This window comes from Heliangelus exortis, chromosome Z, assembly GCF_036169615.1.
Source record: "Heliangelus exortis chromosome Z, bHelExo1.hap1, whole genome shotgun sequence".
Lineage (NCBI taxonomy): Eukaryota > Metazoa > Chordata > Aves > Apodiformes > Trochilidae > Heliangelus > Heliangelus exortis.
In genome coordinates, this window is record NC_092454.1 from 21,212,615 (window position 1) to 21,235,205 (window position 22,591).

At 42.5% G+C, this 22,591-nt stretch overlaps 1 protein-coding gene across 6 annotated transcripts in view; it reads right to left on the minus strand.

Moving 5' to 3' along the window:
• Positions 1–21,713, minus strand: part of ABCA1 (ATP binding cassette subfamily A member 1) — a 97,632-nt gene extending 75,919 nt beyond the window's left edge. For 3 of the 6 annotated variants that reach the window (XR_011723325.1, XM_071731152.1, XM_071731148.1), the window contains exons 1-3: positions 21,606–21,713; positions 4,604–4,750; positions 359–452 (exon numbers count right to left, since the gene is read on the minus strand). Coding sequence is in view for 5 of the 6 variants with exons in the window: in XM_071731152.1 (XP_071587253.1) it covers positions 359–452; positions 4,604–4,669 (160 nt within the window). In the remaining variant the exon portion in view is untranslated. Of the gene's footprint in view, positions 1–358; positions 453–4,603; positions 4,751–11,470; positions 11,625–21,246; positions 21,327–21,605 lie in introns of those variants that run through there. The other 3 variants (XM_071731149.1, XM_071731151.1, XM_071731150.1) reach the window with 3 other exon arrangements.
• Positions 21,714–22,591: the final 878 nt, after the last annotated feature.

Sequence of the window (22,591 nt, forward strand, 5' to 3'; positions counted from 1 at the left end):
ACACAGGACTCGAGATGTAGCCTCACCAGGGCTGAGTACAGGGGCAGAATCACTTCCTTGGACCTGCTGGCCATGCTGTGCCTGATACAGGCCAGGATGCCATTGGCCTTCTTGGCTACCTGGGCACACTGCTGGCTCATGTTCAGCTTCCTCTACAGTCCTGGTCTACAATCATGTCAGGGCACACTTCAGTTCCTATATTGTCAGGATAAGACCATTAAAACTTCCCTGAAGATTTCTGACCAAACTATGCAACTATTACCTTTAATTGTGGCAGATGCAAGAAGATAAAGATAGCCATCTTTACCTTCTTGCATCTGCCACAATTAAAGGTGCAGCTGCTGTGTTTAGTACTTACATTCATGCTGCTCGTAGGGTGGATATGAAAGTCTTACAGAAATCAGGATGAAGAAGATAAACAGAGGCCAGGCAACTTCAATCAGCAGCTGGAACTGGAAATAATAAAGACAAAGTATTAAGACAACATATTTAAAATAAAAAGTAAAACAGAAGTTCCAGTACAATTCACTTTTAAGCCAGGACATTTTGCAAGCACTACCTCACTTTTCCATATGCTTAACCTGTGCATTCCAGGACCAGGTTTGTCCCTCCATCTTCAGAGGGCAATCTGCAGTGTTACAGGCTTCTCTCCTTAATATGTGTCCATTATGGGATGAAACCTGAAATACTTGAGGGCTATTTTTGGCTTCTTTTTATAGTTCTCTTAATCCCCTGACTGAAAGAAACTTGCCAATAAATCTTCCCAATTTTTTGGCCTCTTGTTTTAAAGGTAGTGGGAAGTATTTGCATGCCATTTTCACAGTAAACTACTGAGTTGCTACCCTAACACATCAGGCATGGAAATCAAAGCGGTGCATACCTATGCAAAGTCTTGCTATTTCACTGCTGCAAAGAACTCTATTATTTAGAGGTACCAGATGAGAATACAAGAAAGGCCAGCTATTAAATGCAGAGTATTTTTTAAACAGGGAATTGAAGCACAGAAAAATTCACTTTGATGCACCACATCCCACAGAAGCATGTGGACAGAGTAACACTACAGCTGTGAGCTTCTGAGACACAAGTTTCTCAGTCTTGAGCTTCACCATCTGTCTTGAGCTTCACTTTCCTGTTTCAGAAAAGTTGCTAAACATGTATCTAGGTAAGCCAAGATACAAGGAGAAACCAAAATATTCTAATGCCGCTGATTCTTATGTTTCTTCTTCCCTGGGAGATGGAAACCAGAATGTAAAGATATATCTTTTCCCCTCTTTCCTGGAAAATGCTACCTTTTCTAATATGGTATCTAATAACATCCTTATTTTCATTATAAGACATTTGGGATAAGACCTGAACCCCGGTGGTAGACAGAAATCCACAGACAGTTATGTTTTCCCACGCTACACCATTAACAGCTAAAACTAGACTCTTGATCCTCAACACAAAACATTAAAGGCAGACTTTGGGATGATACTTCTTAGGTGAGTTACCTCAAAATAACTGCACTTTTAATGCACTATAAAAGCAGTGCATTAAAAGAAACGCTGCTTGATTCAGAGAAGGAACCCATCTAGGATGGCTCCTCACAGATACCCTTAATGGTTGACTTCTACACAAATAGCAGCTCCATCTGAAAGGCAGGAAAACTGAGCTTCAGAGTCTCCCAGCCATTTCTGGTAACAGTGCCGGGCTCCACAGGACAAGTTTGGGAGATTGTTTCCCACCCGTTACTTTCATGCACATGCTGTATGACTACTGGTTAAGAAACTTCACGGAGACCATGCTAACAAAGATGCCAGGAAGATGCCTCAGTATCTCAGGTCTGTTTTTACAATAAATAGTGTAGTGGCAACACACTGACAGCCATTAACAGTGACAGCCTTTCTCCTTCTGCATCAGTAGTCTAGCTTCCAGAGATCAGAGATGCTCAGCTAGACTGAAAACTAAAACTTGTCTCCATCTCCATCTCCCTCTCCCTCTTCAAGATCCTTTACAATTGCTGCCAGGGTTGTGCAGAAAGAATTTTACTCCTCTTGACAGAAAGTTACCTGTGAAACCAGGACAAGCCATTCCCTCCACCAGTACTGACAGCCATATATTGTGGCTCACACCACAGCCCTCTGCCACTCTGGCTTTCAGCAAGGAGCACACACCCTGACTGACCACTACAACACCACTTGGGGATAGAGAAGTGTCAGCTGCATTAGAGATTTCTCAGAGTGACTAAAAAGCCCAGATAGTCTACAATAGCCCTGTGACTGCTACAGAACCAGCAAGAAAATGCTGCCCTTGAGAGCAAGTCCTGGCTTGCTCAAAGGAGCAACAGCCCTAGCTGCATCACACTGAGGTGGTCAGTTCAATGGCCCTGTTGTTGAAGAGGAGCCTAGCTACCTGCACACATAGCTCCTCTTTTGCACTCCCAATTACAGTTAACTACTTAGTCAATAAGGTAACCATATGTGGTGTATGTGCACAATGCTGTATACCTCTGCACATTCAAGTCTAGCTTAGCATTCTGACAGGCTTGGGGAGGACGGAGAAAGGAGGGATGCAGCTTGGACTAAGCAAACTGTACCTTTATATCTAAAGATTGTTACACGGTGGCAGCCACTGAGATGTTACTCAGCAAGAGATGTCTGGAAGCTGCTGCACCAGAGGCTTGCACTGGGTGAGAGGCACCCCACCTTTACAGTCCAGTTTCAATGCAGGTAGCTATCAGCAGCTCACCAGTCTCTCCACACTAGTTTGAGGTGTCCCTTCATTTGTAGGAGAGAGAAATATTTTTACACCATGACCCCCAAAACATATTTCATTTCATTCCACTTCCCTTCCTTCCTCTTCCCCTGCAAACTCTGTCCTCCCACTCCTGCACTGTTGGAAGTTATCCAGTACAAAGTAACACTTGAATTGCACACGTCAGGCTGAGCTTTGAACCCATCTTTCGCAACACAGCCCAAACTCAGCACCCAACATGGGTCAGTGAGGAGAAAGGCTAACCTACAGTTCTCGGAGAAAGAATAAGGATCAGACTATTTCCAGGCTACATCTTCAAGCAAGCACAAACAGCAGAGATCCATCTACATCACACCCAGCTCAAGGACACTGGTGTCGAGTAAAACAAATAAATTACTGACCATGTGGCCATTATAAGTGTGGTGAGATGTTCTGCTACTTCTCTGCCATTTTCTGTTAAGTGGCCTTCCCCTTCTGACATCTTCAAATAAAGCCCAAATGGAAACCATTTATGAGAAAAACCCAGAGGTATAGGAAACCCACAGAAACAAGCAATATCTCAGGCCTTCGTTATGAATTGACAAAAAATATTGGTGTGAAATAGCCTATGAGCACACCCATATCTTTTGGGCTAATTAATGGGAAGCTGATGCAGAAGCCACCAGAATGTACCAAGAAATAGCCAAGCAGATACATGACAAATGTACAAGCAGCAAAGCCTTTTTCACTCATACATGCTTATCCTACATGTATGCATTTTGTTGCACAGAAGTATCTGAAAGAATCTCTGCTGCCCAGCAAGCTACCCTACAGCCTACCCTAGCCTGTCCTTAACAAGACAGGACATGCTAGACTCAGACCTCTTCAAGTAACCTTCAAACCTGATGCATCTATTTCAGAATGTCCTGACAAAAAAGCACTCATCCTTGGTGTACAACTCAGCTCCTCTGGAATGTCTTCCTTTTTAACCAGCTTAAGCACTGCTCCAGGGGATCTACCAGTGTTCCAGAGCTACCCTATTTGCTATGGCCAGTTTGGGAAGTCAAGAGCAAAATCTCTATCAGCAGGGAGAAAGAAATCGTTTTCAGCTGTAAAAGCCAAAGTTACATGGACGAAGCTGAGAACAGCCTATCCTTTTTAGGAGCTGGAGCCAGTTTTCAGACCACCTTCCCCAGCTCCATTGCAACATCCTTTCTAAATCAGGAGGCTGTTCATAAGGTCAGGATGCTGGCCCACGCATCCAGAGAGCAGACAGCCCCACTCCTTGTGGCTGACACAGCCTCACAGCCTCTCAGCTGAGCAGCCCTGTCCTGGGAGAAGAAGGATCCTGGGATAAGGACTGAAATCATGACTATCACACAGAAATCTCTGCCACCACTGGCAGCTCTGTAACCACAGAGATATACCAAGAAAGTCAGAGGTGACATGAGCCCCCTATGTCTGCTTTTATTTAAGAATGGACTAGCTCCAGCCCTGAATTCACTGGACACAAGCTCTATAAAACAAGCCTCAAACACCTAAGCAAAGACTTCAGACACTGTCTCCATCTCCAGTGGTGAATATGATATCCTTCCCTTCCTTGTAACTCCAGGTTTCAAAAACTACCCAGCCCCATACAGCTGTTTCAGTACTCCAACACTCTCCTGTGCTGGAATTCAGGACATAAGTCCTCAGTGTCTCCAAACCCTCTGGTTTATGTCCACCCATAAGTCTCTTCAATTTGAATTAGGTCTTTCCATAGGCAGACTATCTGGTTTGTCAGGGACTAGATACTAAACATCAAGCTACAAGATTTTTCCCTGTTTTGCTTTAAAAATAAGCTGCAAGGCCACAATTTAGAGGTCAAAAAGCCCTTCTGGCTAACACTTACAGTTTGTCTTCTTCTGTAGGTAAAGTTTTTCCACAGCAGCAATCCCAGCTGCGTCCAGAAAGCCATCTTCCTTCAGACACGTGTAGGAGCTCCTTTTGTGCAGCAGCAGTGGCAGTACACAGCAGAGATGTTGTGGCTGGGCATTAACTAGAGGAAAGAAATTAAAAGAACAGAAAGCAGAAAGCTTTGTCAGAGTGGAAAAGGTAACAAGACTGGGAGAGGTAGAGGCTGCACTCTGACTTCATTTAACGCTACAGCCCTTCACATAACTCCCCATCACTGCCTTCCTAAAATGCCATGCACTACAGCTAGGTCTCACGGGTCTCAGTAAGCTCATAGATTCATTGTCTCGAACCTCAGAGCTCCAGGGCACAAAAGAATGCAATACCCACAGGAAAACAATTTTCCTCCTTCTTGCCCAAAAATTCCAAGAGCAAGAACAGCCCAGAAAGGAAAAAAAAAAAAATATCATGGGCTTTGAAAGCTGATTAAGAAAACCTCAGAATGAGACTGAACTCCTTTTTTTAAAGCTTCTTTCTGTATTATATTTTATAATGGTGAAAAGCCTACTGCCAAATTAGTAAAGCCTTTGTTTTTAAGTCCAGTCAATACCATGCCTTGTAGAAGAAAATGCTATGCACTTAGCAGGCAAGAGAGAAATGTCCATTCCCTTTAAGGTAATTGACTAAAAACAACCCTGCAGCCATTCATATTTGGATGAAGTGAATGGAAAATTGCTGTTGAGTCACCCTTGGGTCTTGCATCCCCCTGCCTTTCAATACTGGTACTAGGAACACCCAGTAAGAGCGTACACCTGCAAGAGCATGAGAAAGTACAAAGCACCGAAAAACATTTGTCTCTTTGGTGGCTATTAATTAATAATAATAATTTGCTTCCAGAATTAATTTGGCATAGCTTAATTTACCTTTGAGGTTTAGCTACTTCATCTTAATATTATTTTAATTGAGTAAATGTCCACACAGGAAATACAAATTATTTCTGACTTATGTACTCAAATACACTGTTGACAAGCTCAGCGATAAAGAGACAGCTAAGAACTATTTAAACATACAGCAAGAGAATCATCCCCTCCAGTATTCTGTTAAGCTGGAAACACACATTTTTGATTCTATTGGCCCACATACTAGTACCCTAACAAAATGATTCAGAGTTGCATGCCTGATTACAAACAGCATTGAAAAGTTATCCAAAATCCATAAGTGTGCTATAAACATAAGACATCCCCACGATATGATCTGACCAGTCCTACTGGAGTGAAACTAGATGATAAATGGCAATTCTGAGCATGAGTTGAGCTAATGAGTACTTGTGGCCTTTAAGTCTCATCCAAAAATAAATTGTTATTACAGTGACTTGCAGATTAAAAACTTGACTCTAATAATACAGGTCTGCTTTACAAAAAAATTTCCATAATATGACTAAGAAAACAATTAAACCCATTACACTTTGTTCTACAGATAATCACACTGTAGTGTCACAACAGGACAAGAGTGCTTCTTAATGCCAGAACAGGGAAGGAAAGAACAATAACAGAGGCCTACAAAACCATACAAATTGAACATCATGCCAGCACACAGGCAGCTGAGTGTACAGTCAGCATGCACTCATTAACTTTTGCTAGGTACTGCCGCAATTGACTGACATGACCTCTATAAATGCTCATCCTCACAGAGGAATACGCAAATGATATGACAATGAGCACTTCTCCCCTGCTCAGTATATCCTGCTGATTGGAGCACTTGGACACCAACACATTCTAGCTGCATGCACATCTGGCTGGTAGACAATGAATTCCCAGACAAGCTTAGAGTGAGACATTTGACAGGCTTATAGCACGTCCCCTGCAGGGAAAAACTCACTCTTTGTGGATAGTCTCAAAGGACAAGCCCTGGCTGCTGCGGCATGTGCACACATGCACACCATGTGCACACCTTTGCCAGAGGCTCAGACACAGGGGAGCTTTGCAGCATCTCCTCTGTCAGTATTACACATTTAAAGCTGTAATTAACAGGTAACAGAAATTAAAGTAGGGGATGCTATCACTCCTTCCTACCTCCTCCAGTGACCCATTTCTTCTCAGGAGTCAGGGAATTTGCCAACAACACTTCTACTCACCCACTAAGCAACCTCAATTGCTACTCTAACAGAGCACAGGTGATAAAAAAACCTTTCAGAGAACACCAGAAGAATTGCTCTTTCCAAGCATTTTTCTACAAGGATACTGGTCTGTGACCCACAGACCTCCATTTGCTTTGCTGTGCTCTCCGGTGCACCACAAGACATAAGCCCTTCTGCCCGAGTCCAGTCCCACAGCCAAAGGACAAGTTTGGCATACTGAAGGCAGAGAAGAGGAAGACACTGCACAGCCTTCTACAATCACCAGTATTAAAGCAACATATTTTATCTTGAGAATTATGTTCAGAATACTCACTCCATATTGCCTCCTCTACAGAAATGTCAACTTTGCATCAAACTAACTCTAATTGATGGAAAACTTTGGAAAGCGAAGACCAAAATATACAAAATCAAGTACCTCAGGAATCAAGTACCTCAGGAAGAGTGCAACAAAGATCCCAGACAGCACCAAAGAGACCCTTGATATTCCCCTCAGTGCAAATGCAACCAGCTCCTGTGCTGTAACATTCTTCACAACGGCAGAATAAAACTTGAAGCAGTCTGTGGGACATTTGAGCTAATCACCAGGGTTTAAACCACGACAGTGAAAATCCAGACATTGGTCCCTCACAATTGCAGTCAGTCCACAGGATCCAGAACACAGAAATAGTTCATTGTAAAGGTTGTAGGGTTCACATTGCACTAGCAAACTGCAGTGAGATAAGGGCCTTTATTTGATCATTTAAGACAACTCAGATGATCAGCAGAAGGCTGTGCAGCCAGAAGGACTCAGCAGAGGCCAGCCACTTGGATTTCGGCTCTCTGGAGTTCAGCTAAACTTTACTGGGAACAAAGAAAAATGTGCAGACTTTCCAATAAGGCCTGTTTGCCTGCATGCAAATTTCAAAGGAAGAAAAAAACCTGGATTTTAAGGACTGTAACAACAGACTGCAAAATGTGGCCCAGATGTAGGCACCAGCTGTGGAATTCTAACTTTAAACTAGGGATCATAGCCTAGTATTCGACTGTTCACCAAAAGCACAAAACTGGAATTTGAAGCGTGCACAGCTCTTCTTCCAGCCATGCTGGGGTGATAGTTTCAAAGACACCTGCTGCCCTAGTATCTGTTACAGGCTGAGTAACACAGGTTTGTTGATACCTAGAGATGCCTCCGACTTTAATTCAGAGTTATACAAATACAACTGTAGATTTAAAGAGGGGAAAAACTCAAGTGGCAGAGAATCAATTCCCCATCCCCAGGCCTGGTGTCTGTACTAAGTAAATATAACACAGCCTTCAAAAGCAACTTTCTGCAATTATTTGGTTCACTGCTAAGTTAACTAGGTCCACTTGAATTACTAAATGCATCAGAAAATGATCCACCAAATAAATCTCAGATGAAAATGGGTGAGGACTCTTTCAAATGTTCCTTGAGCTGACAAAAGGCAAGACTTGTAAGCCTGAGACACAAAACTGACAGCCCCAACACTTCCAGCTCTGCTGGAGCTGAAGTCTATCTGTATTTCCACTTCATACTCCTCTGATAAGTTCAACACAGCTGGGAAATCCAACTTGCCACTTGGAACTCCAGTGCCAAAACATACAGATACCAGCTAGTTTCCAACACAGGCTTGTGTCATCCAAGCAAAATGTCGTGACCCAACAGGAGGTGTCAGTGACAAAACTGTCCAAAGCAGCAATACTGCTTCTGTCTAGAAGAAAAGCTGCATTCATTCATTACCACAGCTTGAGATGTACCAAAGCTCTACTGAAGAAAATTGGGATTTATACAAATAAAGCAGTCCTTTTGAAGTGCAGTATCTTGCTTTTATAAAGCACTTACATCATGAGAGTAGAAAGACTTACCATAGCTGCAACAAATAGTGCAACTTAGCAGTAGAAAGGTCTTTTTGTAAGATATCCTACTTACAATACCAGTTTTACAGTAATTTAGTACCTTGTCACATGTGAATGCTGAAATTTTGCAGTAGGGGTAGATACCAATATACAACAAATTTAGGCTTAGTGGCACTAAACTTGCTTCTCTTCATTGAACAGATATCTATTTTAGCCTAGCTCTGCTTCAGCATTTTTCAGATGCAAATTTGTAGATTCAAATTGTCTGCAACTTTGCAGTACACCTGACAGCTGTCTAGTAACTCTGGTGCCATCTCAGACTGCCACCTTATCACAAATAAGCAGGTATCATCATAAGGGTCTGGTAACTGAAATAAATGCATGTTTGGAATAAGACCATGAATCCAGGCATATGCCCAATGCAACACACAGACACAGCAATAAACATTCCATTAATCATCTGGTCAAGATAAAGTAAGGGTATTAAGAAGCCACTTTGTATTTAGCCAGCAAATAAATGGTGAGGATTCAGTATACAGAGGCACCTGCATGCTCTAGCAACATGCTATTCACTTGTGCATACTTCAATAGCATGTTAGGTGTTACAGGTTTCCCCAGTTCCAGCCAAAAAATACATAGGAGGCATGAAGTTGCATCCACATACATCCACAGATCTTCAAGAATTCTTAGAGTTTCCCCCAACCTCTTCCTAGGGAGAAGTTTATCCTTGCAATTATGAAAAAGCTTCTTCAGCCTGAAGAGTCAGTGAACAGAGGATGGGCAGAAGATACAGAGCAATTTGTACATATTTTCTCATCTGGCCTGGTGTTCCTGCTTTGCTCTTAGTGAAGTTCTAAAACTGAGCTATACCCTTCTCTACTCATTCACAACAACTGCCAGAAGCAAAATTAAAGCATGGGGTCCATGCACTTATCCCATGGTCTGCCTTTGCAGAAGACCTGCACATGCACCCACCCTGCACATGAGGCTTCCTATCAATGCAAAAACCCTGCATAGCCTTCAGATTTAAAGAGCTGCAATTTAATTTCAGTGTGCAATTCAGAAAATTTCTCTTATGAAAATTAAACTGTAAGGCAAACTCCAAATGCTGACAGTGAAACACATACTTTGACCAAGCGACAAAATAGAATGGCTGTTGAAGATTCCATTAGCTGTTATGCCAAGAATCTCCAGACCCAACCCACCTTAAATACAAGGCTATGTATTTTTACAACTTTAGATTTAAAGAGGGGAAAAACTCAAGTGGCAGAGAATCAATTCCCCACCCCCATGCCTGGTGTCTGTACTAAGTAAATATAAAACAGCCTTCAGAAGCAGCTTTCTGCAAACAGTGCAGCTATTTGCTTTCTTTGGGGGGCAAAAAAAACCTTTCCCCTAGAGAAGAAACCATGATTTAAACAGGGAACAAAGCAAACCTATCAAATTTCCAGAGATTTAAACATTGCAGAATTCCAGCAATAGGCTATAAAACCCTTTATGTTTTCAGCAAAGACTTAAATCCAATCTTGGTCAGTAGACCCAAAAAGACTTCACTAGTTGAAAGTCCCTAAATTAATTAGGTTAGTAGCCTCTATCCTGTTTTCTTGATCAGATTTCGGTGTCATAAAAGCTACCACTACTGGTGGCTCTCCACAGACCAAGTAGCCACAGCCTCACATCTACAGATTATGCCCTTATGAGGGGAAAGGTATTTGGCTGACACAGCACAGCTTTCTGTTTACTAGAGCCAATGCTGTTGCTCTCCCACAAGCAGCCATGGTACAGCACTTCATGTTTTCCGACTCAGAAAAGTTGTACATCTGTTTAACCCCAATTGCTTTTGATTGGGTACATATATTCAAGTCAAACAAGACTCACTTTGAAAGAAAACGGGCAACTGAAGTACAAACACCAGGTTTCAGCAGAAAGAGTCCACTTTGGGAATGCTGAGAAATGTCTTAATTCATTTCCTTTAGGAAATGCTGCATTTTGTGGAGCAAGTAATAGCATGAGCCACGTCAACTCCACAAAGCCCACATCCAAGGCCAAAGTGCCCCAGCCATATGGCATCAGCAAATGACCCCAGGAGATCTGTGAACACAAAGGCAGGACAGAAGCATCTGCCTCAGAAATGGACTTTTTCACTAAGACAAAACAAACTATCAGAGAATCAGTGGTCTGGATGAGCATTCAAGTAACTAAGGTGCAGATTAAGCAAGGAGCCCAGAATTAAATCCACATCTCCTAAATCAAGGTCTAGCATTTTACCCACTTCTCCACAGGATTTCACTTCTTACAGTGTAGTAGCTACAAGCAAGTGACTTACTCTCACACAACCACATCCACTTTGTACAGCTGTGCGAAGCTGTAAGAAACATTCAAGGCACAGATTTTTTTTAGAACACCTCCTCCATAACTTCCACAATTCCTAAAAAGAGCAAAGCACATTGCATCTGTGCCACCTCAAATACGATTCAAAGAGGATGTAAAACAGCATTAATCCTAATTCTTTTGGGATTAGGCTAGGTAAAGTACATCTGTGGACAAACACAATCAATATTTTATCCTGATGCTAGAGATCTAATTTGAGGACATATCCACAGAAGAAACAGCCAGCGCATAAAGAATCAGCAGTGTCCATTCTGTGATCAAAACAGCTCTTACAAAGTTTTCAAAACCCACAGCAGCAAGTGTGACATTCCCCTCTCTGGAACATTGAAGTCTAAAACTTATGGCATCTATTGAACCTCCAGGAAAGAGGAGAAACTGCCATCCAAATGATATTTTATAGGAGTAACAGTATTGCTCTTCTAAAGTGAAGTTACAAAAAGGTGCAATGTAAAGTGTTAGCAGCACAGAGTTCAAGCAACCCACCTGAGGCCAGCACAAGAAAAGCAAACACAGAGATGAAAATATAACCACCAGAACTCACACGTCTGTCTCCTGGTTTCAGCACTGCTTCTCTGCAGGAACCACAAGCAATGCTGGATCAGCAGTGAAGGTGTGAGCTTTGAACCTACAGCCTGCTGCCTGGAACACAGAATCCTTATCAGCAAAGCCCCAGAGACACTAAAAGCACGTCTTTCGTAACCTCACCACAGAGGACTTCCAATTCTCTCCCATTTACCAAATGAGTATCAGACACCGAGTTTTCTATTCCATCTAAAAATTCCTTCAGTAAGAACAACGTATCTTCAAAATCACTCAGGTCACATCACAGGGTTTACACCATCTACTTCTTACTAACAATGTGATTGGAGAGCTTCTAGGTCAGCAGGAATGAAATTAATTAGGGCCACTAACAATATTTGGTTGGCATCTCTTGGCAAGATTCTCTACTACATCACTTCATACACACTGACTACCTGGCCTTAGGTTTGGTAGTAAACAGGTTCTGGCCTTGTTCTCCAGCTCTCACTAACACTGAAACCAACCAGCATGTTGGATTCAACATGGCCATCTATCTCCCATTTAAATAACAACATTTTGTATGACAGGAGCACTTCAAGATCCAGTTTCATGATAATCCCCAACCAGTTTGACCCATTTTCCCTCCTTGAGAAGCATGTAAGATTTTCTAAAACTAATATAATATATATACTGCATATAATATATAATTTAATACTGCACCCAATTCTGGGCTCCCCAGTTCAAGAGGGACAGGGAACAACCGAAGAAAGTGCAGCAGAGAGCAACAAAGATGAGTGGCAGATTGGGGCATTTCTCTTATGAGGAAAGGCTGACAGAGCTGGCAGGGGGCACTTTAGCATGGGAAAGAAAAGGCTGAAGGGAGATCCTGTTGTCTACAAGTAACCAAAGGGTGGTTGCAAGGAGGATAGAGCCAGACTCTTCTCAGTGGTTCCCAGTGACGGGATGAGGGGCAATGTGCCCAAGCTGGAACACGGGATGTTCCATTTAAACATAAGAAAAAAATTTTTTACTATGAGGATGACAGGGCACTGGAACAGGCTGCCCAGGGAGGTGGTGAAGTCCCCTTCCCTGGAGACATTCAAAATCCACCTGGATGCAGTCCTCTAGGTGATCCTGCTTTAGTGAGAGAGTTTGACTAAGTGATGTCTAGAGATCCCTTCCAACTCTGATGATTCTGTGAATATTGAAGCATAGTGCCAAAACATCAGGAAGCTGACGAAATGTTCTCTGGAATCCCTGTAGTGACCTGCCACCTGTGATCCAGACAAAATAGACATGCAGCACCCTGTTCACTCACTGTACCCTTAAGGCAACATGCATACAGCTACAAAACACTGAGTAATTAGTTCCCTTGTTGTCTAAGGGGGCATAATCCCACAGGAGACCTCCAGTGGAAAAGGATTTATTTTAGCACAAGCTGACAAGAAAACAATTATTTATAACCTGTTTCAACTGCTGCTACTACATTAATAAGTCATTGAACCCCAGCCCAAGACTAGGTTCTGCCTGATGCACTATGTACCACACAAGAGGGAGCTTGAACCTTGTTCTGGCAAGAGTTGGAACTAATAGAGGGGGTGCTGGAAGTAGAAATCTGGCTTCCCAGTTATTTAGACAAAGTGGCAAGGGGCTTCTAAAAGAATCTAGCCTTAGCATTAGGACCAAGCAAATGGATTTTACAGAAGTCAGTGTATTGTATGCTAAACCTTTCTGAATGCCACACCATTAATAGCTAAGCAGGCAGTAATTTTGAAAGACACAGATCAAAACTAGCAAAATGAGTATGGAAACCCTTGGTCCTGAATTCTGTTTCAGAGTATGTCTTCCCTCTTCCGTCAAAGCAGACTTCCTAAGAAGTATTTCCAGGCCACAGATCGCCCCAACCCTATCAACTGTAAATAAACCATATGGGACAGTTTCCCATAGAATCAAGCACTATTTGACTTAAGTACTCTGTAATACAAATCCAACAATGTTTTCCAAAGTCCTCTGTGCCTCCTTACACATTTACACAAAGCCATATTTTCAGAAATGGAGGATGTTGTATAATCATCTCTTGTGACACAACATGCCAAGCAGTTTTGAAAATCTGTCCCAGAGCAGAAATGTCTGCCTAGCAAAATGACCACAACTGGTTCTCATTACTTCTAGCATGCTCAAAAGGCTCACTGGTGAAAACAAATGCACCTCCAATGCAATGGAAGAACTCAGGCTTGCATGAACCACAGCTAGACTGACCCAAAGAAACGTACATGCACGACACTGTGACATGCACTATAGCTATAAGAATTGCTTAAATATCAAGTATAACATTCAAGATGAACTGCATAATCTACGTTACAAAAAAAAAAACAAACCCAAAGCAAACCAAAACCCAACAAACAGAAAAACCCAACAAACAGAAAAACCCAACAAACAGAAAAACCCAACAAACAGAAAAACCCAACAAACAGAAAAACCCAACAAACAGAAAAACCCAACAAGCAAAAAAACCCAACAAGCAAAAAAACCCAACAAACAAAAAAAACCCAACAAACAAAAAAAACCCAACAAACAAAAAAACCCAACAAACAAAAAAACCCAACAAACAAAAAAAAACCAGCTCCCAGTGGGAGATTGTGAAATACATGGAGAATTTCAACTTTCAACATTACATTAAACATTCCCTACTTTCCCCATACAACAAAAAAAAGCCAAAATCCAGGCCATTCTCTGCCAAAAGCAAACAAAAACTGATTTGCTTTACCATGGCCAGTGTCCAAAAATCCATAGTCCATATGAGAAGAATTTTTCTTTTTTTTTTTTGTTTTTGGCTCTCAAAGAACAAGCTCTTCTCTAGTGGAATAGATAGAACATCCTGCTAAAGTAATAATTGCAACATTTGAGCTTAATTTGTGCCATTAAGCTTTGATCTCTGAGCAACTATAGTATCATCAGTACACAGTCTGCAAAAATCTGTGTTACGCAGCCTCAGTTACCTTTTCCAGTTGATGACACATCCTATTTAAGGACATTATCTTTGCAACTGGGAAAAAGGGTGAAGCGTTTCACATTGCAAAAGGTACTTTTCTGCTTAATCACAACCTCCAGAGGGAGAAGGAAGGCAGGACTCTCCCAATAGTCAGCCTCAACTCCTTTTAGGAAAAGAAATCCACAAGTTTAGTTAAGGCCAGAAATAGCTCTAACCACCACCTTTACCACAGCCAATTCTGGTCAGTAAATCACTTGAGACAGAGTAACCATACAGCTGGTTTAACAAGGTCTAACATGGATAGGTACTTCACAGTTCTACTGCAGACTGGCTAGAGCACCACTGAGTGCTGGTTTTTTCAGTTGAGTCAAGTTACCAGGCCTCATAGCTTTGCCATCATGTTCAGAAGGGGTTTTTTGGAAGGGAATGCTTCTCCAACATCTTGTTTTTGTGGCTTGCTCCTCATCTTGCAAGAAGACAACGACACAAACTATGCCCAGCAGAAGGTTGAACTGCAGTTTGAGGTGTGTACCTGCCCTGTAACATCCAAAGAACTTTACCGTTATTTCCCTCTTTGCCATTTGGGACCATTACGCCATAAACAAGCATGTGTTCAGTAACAGAACAGAAAACAACAGGGCTTCTAGTGTAGAAAATAGCCAAGTGGTGCCTTTGTGATTCAGTGGCATGTACATTAAGCTGTCTATTAAGCTTGGTATCTACACTACTGCACTGATATCTGTGGCATCGGCATAAGTAATAGCAGATGAAAGAAAAAATATTCCTGAACTATGCAGAAAAACACAAGCCAGGAAAAAGCCTCGAGCACAATGAAAGGAGATGACATTGTTGAAAAAACTCAACAAGCTAGCAAAGGCAACATTTAGCAGCCATTGTCAGCCTGAGCAGAGTTCAATGCTTTAAAGCCTGCAAGAGGCAGACCTACAAGACTTTGGCTCCTATATGGCTATCATCTAACTGTATGGATTTGAAAGCTAGTAATTCACTAAAGTAATAAACATAACCAAGTACTTTTAAAAGCAGCATCAGCTATCAAGAGGAATAAATTTCTGACTAATCTTGGCAACAGGGTTCAATTACCACTTATCTCTAAAGTTATTCATAGAAGAATATGAAAATAATTAGCACACGTGATAAGGAAGCCCAAGTGCCTGCTGTGGCAAGTGTGGCACAGGGCCGCTAGTTGGGAGCGCTGCCTGAAGATGTGTGCCATCCTCCCCTGCTTTGCCCGATCCACACACCACCATTGTTCCACACACCACTCTTCACTGCTGCTCAACCCATAACCTTGCTGCTGAAGCTTCAGTCCTTAAGGTCAGTACAACAGGTAACAGACATGGAAAGCAGGCTAACATATGCCTATTTGAACTTCATATACAGATAAATCTAAAAGCATGACAGAATTCATTCATGTCCTAAGCTATGTCTCATGGTGCAAAACAATGCAGGACAGAGCTTCGTTAATTTACTCCAACAGTTTCAAGGGACCAAGCACTGAGGTGAAGAGCTACGGTCTACTCAATTTAAGCCAAAAGACTCAGAACAGAAAACACTTCAGGTACAGGCACAAATGGCATGAAATGCCAAAAGGAGCAGAAATAAGCTTGACAGAGAAACTTAAACAGCAGCTTTGCTAGATTTTAATGGATATAGCATTAAAAGCTTTCTTGTTGAGCTTAGGATATCCTCAGTTCTGCTCACTGCAGAAGTTCCACTGGAGTCGAAGCATACTCTCCCACAGATAAGTCAAATGGCTGCAGTTATATCTGGTTTTAAACACAACTGGGAAGACTGATGTAGTGATATGGAATATTAAAAGCATGTCACAAGAACTGGGAATGAAGCTTTGGAAGACACAGCAACTGGGACAACAAAAAATTACCTGGAAAAAAATAAGATCTGAAGAAATCTGAAAGCAGACAGCATTTGCATGATGGTATCAGTTTGCTCAAAGGAATCAAGTCTAGATGTCTCCAAAGACAATAGAAAAACTCATTTATTACTTTAGGATAAATATTTAAATAATAGGTTTGGGAAAGCTGAGAAACATAGCAGTCAGAATTTCTACCCTCGTTTTATAGGGTAAAGAATAATTGAAGTCCTTAAAATACTTTGTGTCAAAGTAGGTAAAAAGCACATTTCCCATTGGTAGAAAAAAATACAAATGCTGGATCAATTTAGTTTACTGAAAAGGAATGTTTCATTTAGAAGATAATAGATTCTGAACTTTGACTCCAGTACTACGACGAGCATGAAACATTGGAGCCTGTATAATTAGAAAAAGTTGGTGCTGCTCCACTGTTTGGATGAGGAGAGCTGAAGATTTTTATAATGCATTCAAATCTGGTCCTAACTTTAATTTTACTAGCTGCCGTAACAAAATTCTTCATATGCGAGTGTAACTACAACACCATGTATTGGGGAAAAAAGCCATCTACAGTATCACTATATTTACCATGAATAAAAACTCTCAGGCAGAAAAACATTTATGATAATTTGCTAATTTCTTTGGAAGGCACAAGCATTCACCTGAAAAAAGTACAAGTTAGATCTGAAATTTTGGGATCTGAACTCAGGCTGCTGAAACTAGCAATACGACTCTTAAAAATACATGTTTTCTATTGCAGCTGGGAAGAAAAACAAAACAAAACACATTTTCACTTCTACCATAAAGACTACAAGCTTTTGTCATCTCTTTGTTAAAGTGATGGTGAAAGAAGGTAAGAGGAAACAGGGGAAAGTCATCAGAAGAGGAGAGGCGCAGGTGCTGGAGCCAAGGTCTCCTGGTTCCTAGTGCTGATCTTGTCAACCACACCACAAACACTGCTGCTCTGAGACCTTCAACATGCCCTAATTTTGGCTTTTACTAAGCTAACAAGAAAGAATCCAGATGAATGTTGGTTGCACAGCTTGCTTTCCTGCTTCTGGTACCAACTGGTCTCTTGAAAACAGGCTAGCACAACTGCAGATTGTTAGAGTAGAGCAAGCAGTGTGTGAACAGGTTTTGACCACTTCTACCTTACACACAGTCCTACCTGCCATTTGCTGAACAGGAAACGAGACCTCCAGAATGATCTCTGAACTTTGTGGTCAGAGGCTCTGACTCTGTTTGCTCTTTCCTGGAGAATGACCTTGCTATCTAGCCCAAACCAGAACAGTCTTTTTGCCTTTTTTTTTTTTTTTTTGTTTGTTTGTTTGTTTGTTTGTTGGGTTTTTGTTTGTTTGTTTTGTTTTTGTTTGTTTGTTTTGTTTTTCCGTCCAATACCAATTATTCCCTAACAAAGTTAGCCTAATGTAAACCTATCTCTTAATGCATTAGATAGAGCTCTGCTAAGCAACACTCCTCCAGAAAGTAACACAAGAGGAAAAAAAGGTCAGCTTCCACATGGATATTTATGTCATTCCAAATGACATGCATTCTTGCAATGTGTAATCAAGCTTTTTTGCTGATGACCCAATGAATAAAGATATGAATGCTCCCATTTTTCCTACAGTGTTAACCTGCTGTGTCAGGAAAGCTGCATCGACAGTTTTCCATCCTAGTCTGTTCTTGAGGCAAGCTCACTTCTTTTCCCCAGTGACAAATGCTAAAAAAAATGGGACTGCTGCTTTGCTGCCATCTATTTCAGAGAAAGGGATCAAAAACAAGGTAAGAGAGTGCTCCAGCCACTAGTTCAAATCATGGTAGATATGAGTTGCTCTGTAAGACTTTTGTGTGACCAAGAGAAATACAAGACACATAGCTACAGAATATGAAACACTGTAGATTTTTGTAGAGATCATTTTATGAACACTGCAAGCAGAGTATTACCATGGTACTTTTAATTTATGGTCCTACTACCAGTAACTGCAGGTGAACATGCTGGATAACTACACAGGATACTTCCAAGAATTCAGATCCTCAGCCTACATAAAGAAGAGACAGACTCAGAACAAATTTCTATCATGCTAGACCTGGATACAGCCCATAGAGTTCTAGCTGTCTCAGACAAATAAGGAATATATGCCATATAGATAAAGTTAATTTTTACTCAACAGTAAGCTCTGACTCTAACCCTTTTCAAAGCAGGCCTCAAAGCAGGCCCTTTTCAAGAATAACCAGCCTGGTGGAAACATGCGGGTGTTTGGTGAGCCATGGCCTCCAGATTTATTTCAGGATTTACTGTCTTGCTCAGTTTAGGACACCTATACAAACACCAAGAGTGCCTGCTCCAAGGTTACTTAAAGTGGTAGTTTGGTTCCCTTTCTGCTCTGCTCCTGTTATCATCTTTGTGCTGGCACACACAAAGCCATGAGACGGCTCCGACCACAGGATGCTGAAAAAATAAAAAAAAAATCACCAAACAAAATGATAGTTCATTCCCAATTGCTCATCCTGGGCTGGTGAACTCCAGAACCAGCAAGGAAGATGAAACAGACAAAGAGAGAAAAAGAACAGGCACTTGAGGGAAAAATGAGGCAGGTCCATTACATTGCTCACTAGCAACCTTCTATTACTCTGGATTAAAGTTCTGAAGAAGAAGCCACACCCTAGGAAACACTGTGCCTGTGTGGTGCAATGCATATGATAAGCACTAGCAGAGCTGATGACATTTGGCCATATGGATGAGCTCAGGACCCATCTTCCCTCTGCTCTATCTCTGTGGTTCTAACTCTGTCTGGTGAGTTCAATGGGGAGACAATAGGCTTGCAGAGATAAAGGCAAGGGAAGACTTGCTTTCTGAACTGTGTATATTACACTTGATCAACACCATGGGACATTGTATGCTCCAGCCCAGAATCTGCATAAAAGGTCAAGAGCCACTTTCTTCAAGTTACTGAGGCTTGTTGCTGAATCACAGCAGACTGTTCTACCCTCACAGAGCCAGGGCAAAGTTCAGGCCAAGGAAAAGGTTACTCCTGGAACAAAGGCCAAAATAATTTTACTGTTTTTTAAACTCATGGCATTTAATTTTCTGTAGTTCAGCATTTCACCAGGAGTGTCTTACTGACACTGTGATGGCAGATGCCAAATTTGATGCCAAATCAAGTATCTGTTTACACCAACAGCATTAAACTACACTAATTTTTGAAAACAAAGGTTTTCAAAAAAAGGTTTGCCAGCAGCTGCCTGTGGCAAACTGATTTATAAACACACCACATTCTCACGGTGAGGAAACAATTAAGCAGCTTTCAACATACCTACTTTGCACTGCTATCCAGCTGCATTCATAGGCAATTTGGAATGGATATTCAAAGGATTACCTTGACTCCTTCGAATGCCAGCATCTTCCACATAGCTGCACCCGAGGTGGTTGTTCATATAAATATTTTATCTCTAAGTGTACCTCAGCAGCAAACTAATAGGGAAAAGTTATTGTGAATGCTTGGAGCTAGCTGCTTGATTATTACTCTATAACCCCAGATGAGATAAACTGTGATCTCTTGCAACTCAGAGGGCAGCAGGTATCTCTTCAGAATATTTACAGTGAACATTAAAAAGCGTTATTTTAAAATTATTTTTTAAAGCTAGGCTTTCTCAATTTTAGAAGTTCAGCTTAAATTCTACCATACAACTATTGTGTTCCACCCTACCAAATTTAAGTCCTCACTTTGTGAAGAGCTGACCTCTAATTCTTACCATAATCCACCCTACCAAATTCAGATTACATGAGAAACAGTGCTTTGTGTCACACGTAAAGGCATCAGACTCCTGTCCTGTCCAGACAATACCAGATACAGACTGTACCACACCACTACTACTATATTTAAATTCGAATTTTCACAATGAATTCTGAAGACCCACAAGCATGACTTGTAATCACTAACACGCTGGTCAGTCGCAGGTAGTACCCATTTAGCTTAATAGCCTGCAGGGACATCACAGATTCACGCACAGATCTGCCTTACGGGAAAGTCTTAGCACGTATCGCCATTCCCATTCGTCAGGGAAACAAGCTGTGCCACAAAGGCCAAGCACAAAAAGCATTTGCACTGCATGTTTACTACCCTCTTTCAAAACCGAGTGAGACTGCTCAGTTACAAAAAGCATTTCGACAGTAAGCTTGGCCATCTGTTGTTAACGGAACATCCCTAAGATACAGATGCTCTCTGCTGTACAGCCACCAACTCATTTTCAAAGGCACTTCCAAACTGCATTTTAACGAGTTAATCCAGATGAGTAATTTTCTAGTTCAACGCTCCTTAGCTTTCAACCCAACAGGTTTACAAGTATGCAGGCACATGTTTACATCGCTCTGGCTTCAGTAACGTCTACTTCAACACACTAAACTCTCAACACACTCAACTTTGCTCCTGTAAGTAAGTTATTAGTACAACTTAAGATCTCCAAGCCCAACAACATGTGTGGGGAGAAAAGTGGGGCACTCCTGGCTTACACTTAAAGCTGAGGGAACACTGCTTAACATGAACTTTGAATTTTATAATTGGAGAATCTTTCCTTTTACATCTTAATCATCTGGGCAGTCATGCACCTCCAGAACTAAGCAGCAGTATTTTATAACAGGGTGATAGGTAGTAATGTAGCAGTCCAAATCTAACAACAGTCTGGCACGCAGTAGCAAGATCTGTAGCATGCAACTGAACCTCCAGCCCATCACAAAAGCGGCTGGATCGATCTTTTATTTTTGAACTCCCCCTCATCCCAAGGCCCTCCCTCCCTCGACTTTATAGTATTCCCATGGGAGTGAAGGGCATGAACACCCTCCCGTTATCTTCTCGCACCCACCCGGGCTGGAAGAAGGCTGCGGTAAGGTGAGCCACCCTGGGCTAGCGCTGCCAAGTCAGAGTAGCTTAGATCAGAAAAAGCTGTAATAAAGTAATTGTTAAAAATCTAAGCACACACAGAAGAAAGCCTCACTGTTTTAGCCCCTTTCCGATTCCCTGCTATCCCGCAAGCCATCCTCCGAGCCACGTTCCGGAACCGGTGGGCATAGAGAGCAGCACCACGCCGGAATACAAGACCAACCAACCAACAAAAAAAACCCATAACCCCCTTATTTGCTTTTATCCTCTCGCTTCACACCGCCCGCTCCGGGCGGACAAACGGGAAGCCTCCCCCAGCAGCTACCCGCTGCCACCGCCTACCTCCCCGGCCGGCGGCTGCCGTCCGTGCCGCGGAGAGGGGAGCGGAGCCGAGCCGCTGCTACACCACCTCCGCTCCTCGCCACTTCTCCGCACTACTCCTCCTCTTCTCCGCACTACAACAACAACAACAACAACTACTACTACTACTACTACTCTTCCTCCTCCTCTCCGCTCCGGCTCCGGCCCTGGCGCCGGCCCCGCTCTCGCTGCCCCAAGCTCGCTCCCCGCAGCGCCACTTATAGGGCGGCACAGAGCTAGCTGCGGCGAGGGGGCTGCCCTTTCCACCGACAGGACCGCCCAGCAGCCTTCTTCTCCCTTTTCTCCGGCGTCCTCTGTCTTCTGTGCCTTTTTCTAATACCTCTTTCCCTTTTTCCTTTATCCTTTTCTCTCCCCCTTTTTATTTTTTCCTTTTCTCTCCGCACCCGTTGCTATTAGAAGGGCGGGGACGCATCGATTTGCATGTGGGCGTGCACATCGCAGCCAAAAACAAGCTGCGGGGCTCTCCCTATACGTCTCGCCCCCCCCCTCGGCGGGACACGGGTGACTTGGGTTAGCTGCCTGGGTTTTTGCGGAACTCTTCGCTCCCCGGTGCGTGAGAAGCATTCCAGCTTCCGCATCTAGTGGAACAGGGTTTAGATCCAGATGATCTTTAAGGTCTCTTCCAACACAAACCGTTCAATGATTCTGTAATCTGCTTTCCCTGCCTGCTCCCCAGCCGGGCCTTCCTGAGAACCATGGGCAGAAACGGCAAAAACCCGTAACCTTACCTGCGAAGTTACTGTGGCCCTACCGCACTCAGCTCCATGCTTGCTCTGCTACCTGCATCTCGAGAGCCAAGCCACTACAAGCTGGGCACAGATACATCCTCAGCTGTGCAGTTACAGAGCATGCCCAGACCACTGGCCTAGCAGGAATCAGTCAGTAATAACAAACGCGACCAGAATTTGTCCTCTGTGCCGTTTATGTTAAGGAAAAGAAGAACTATG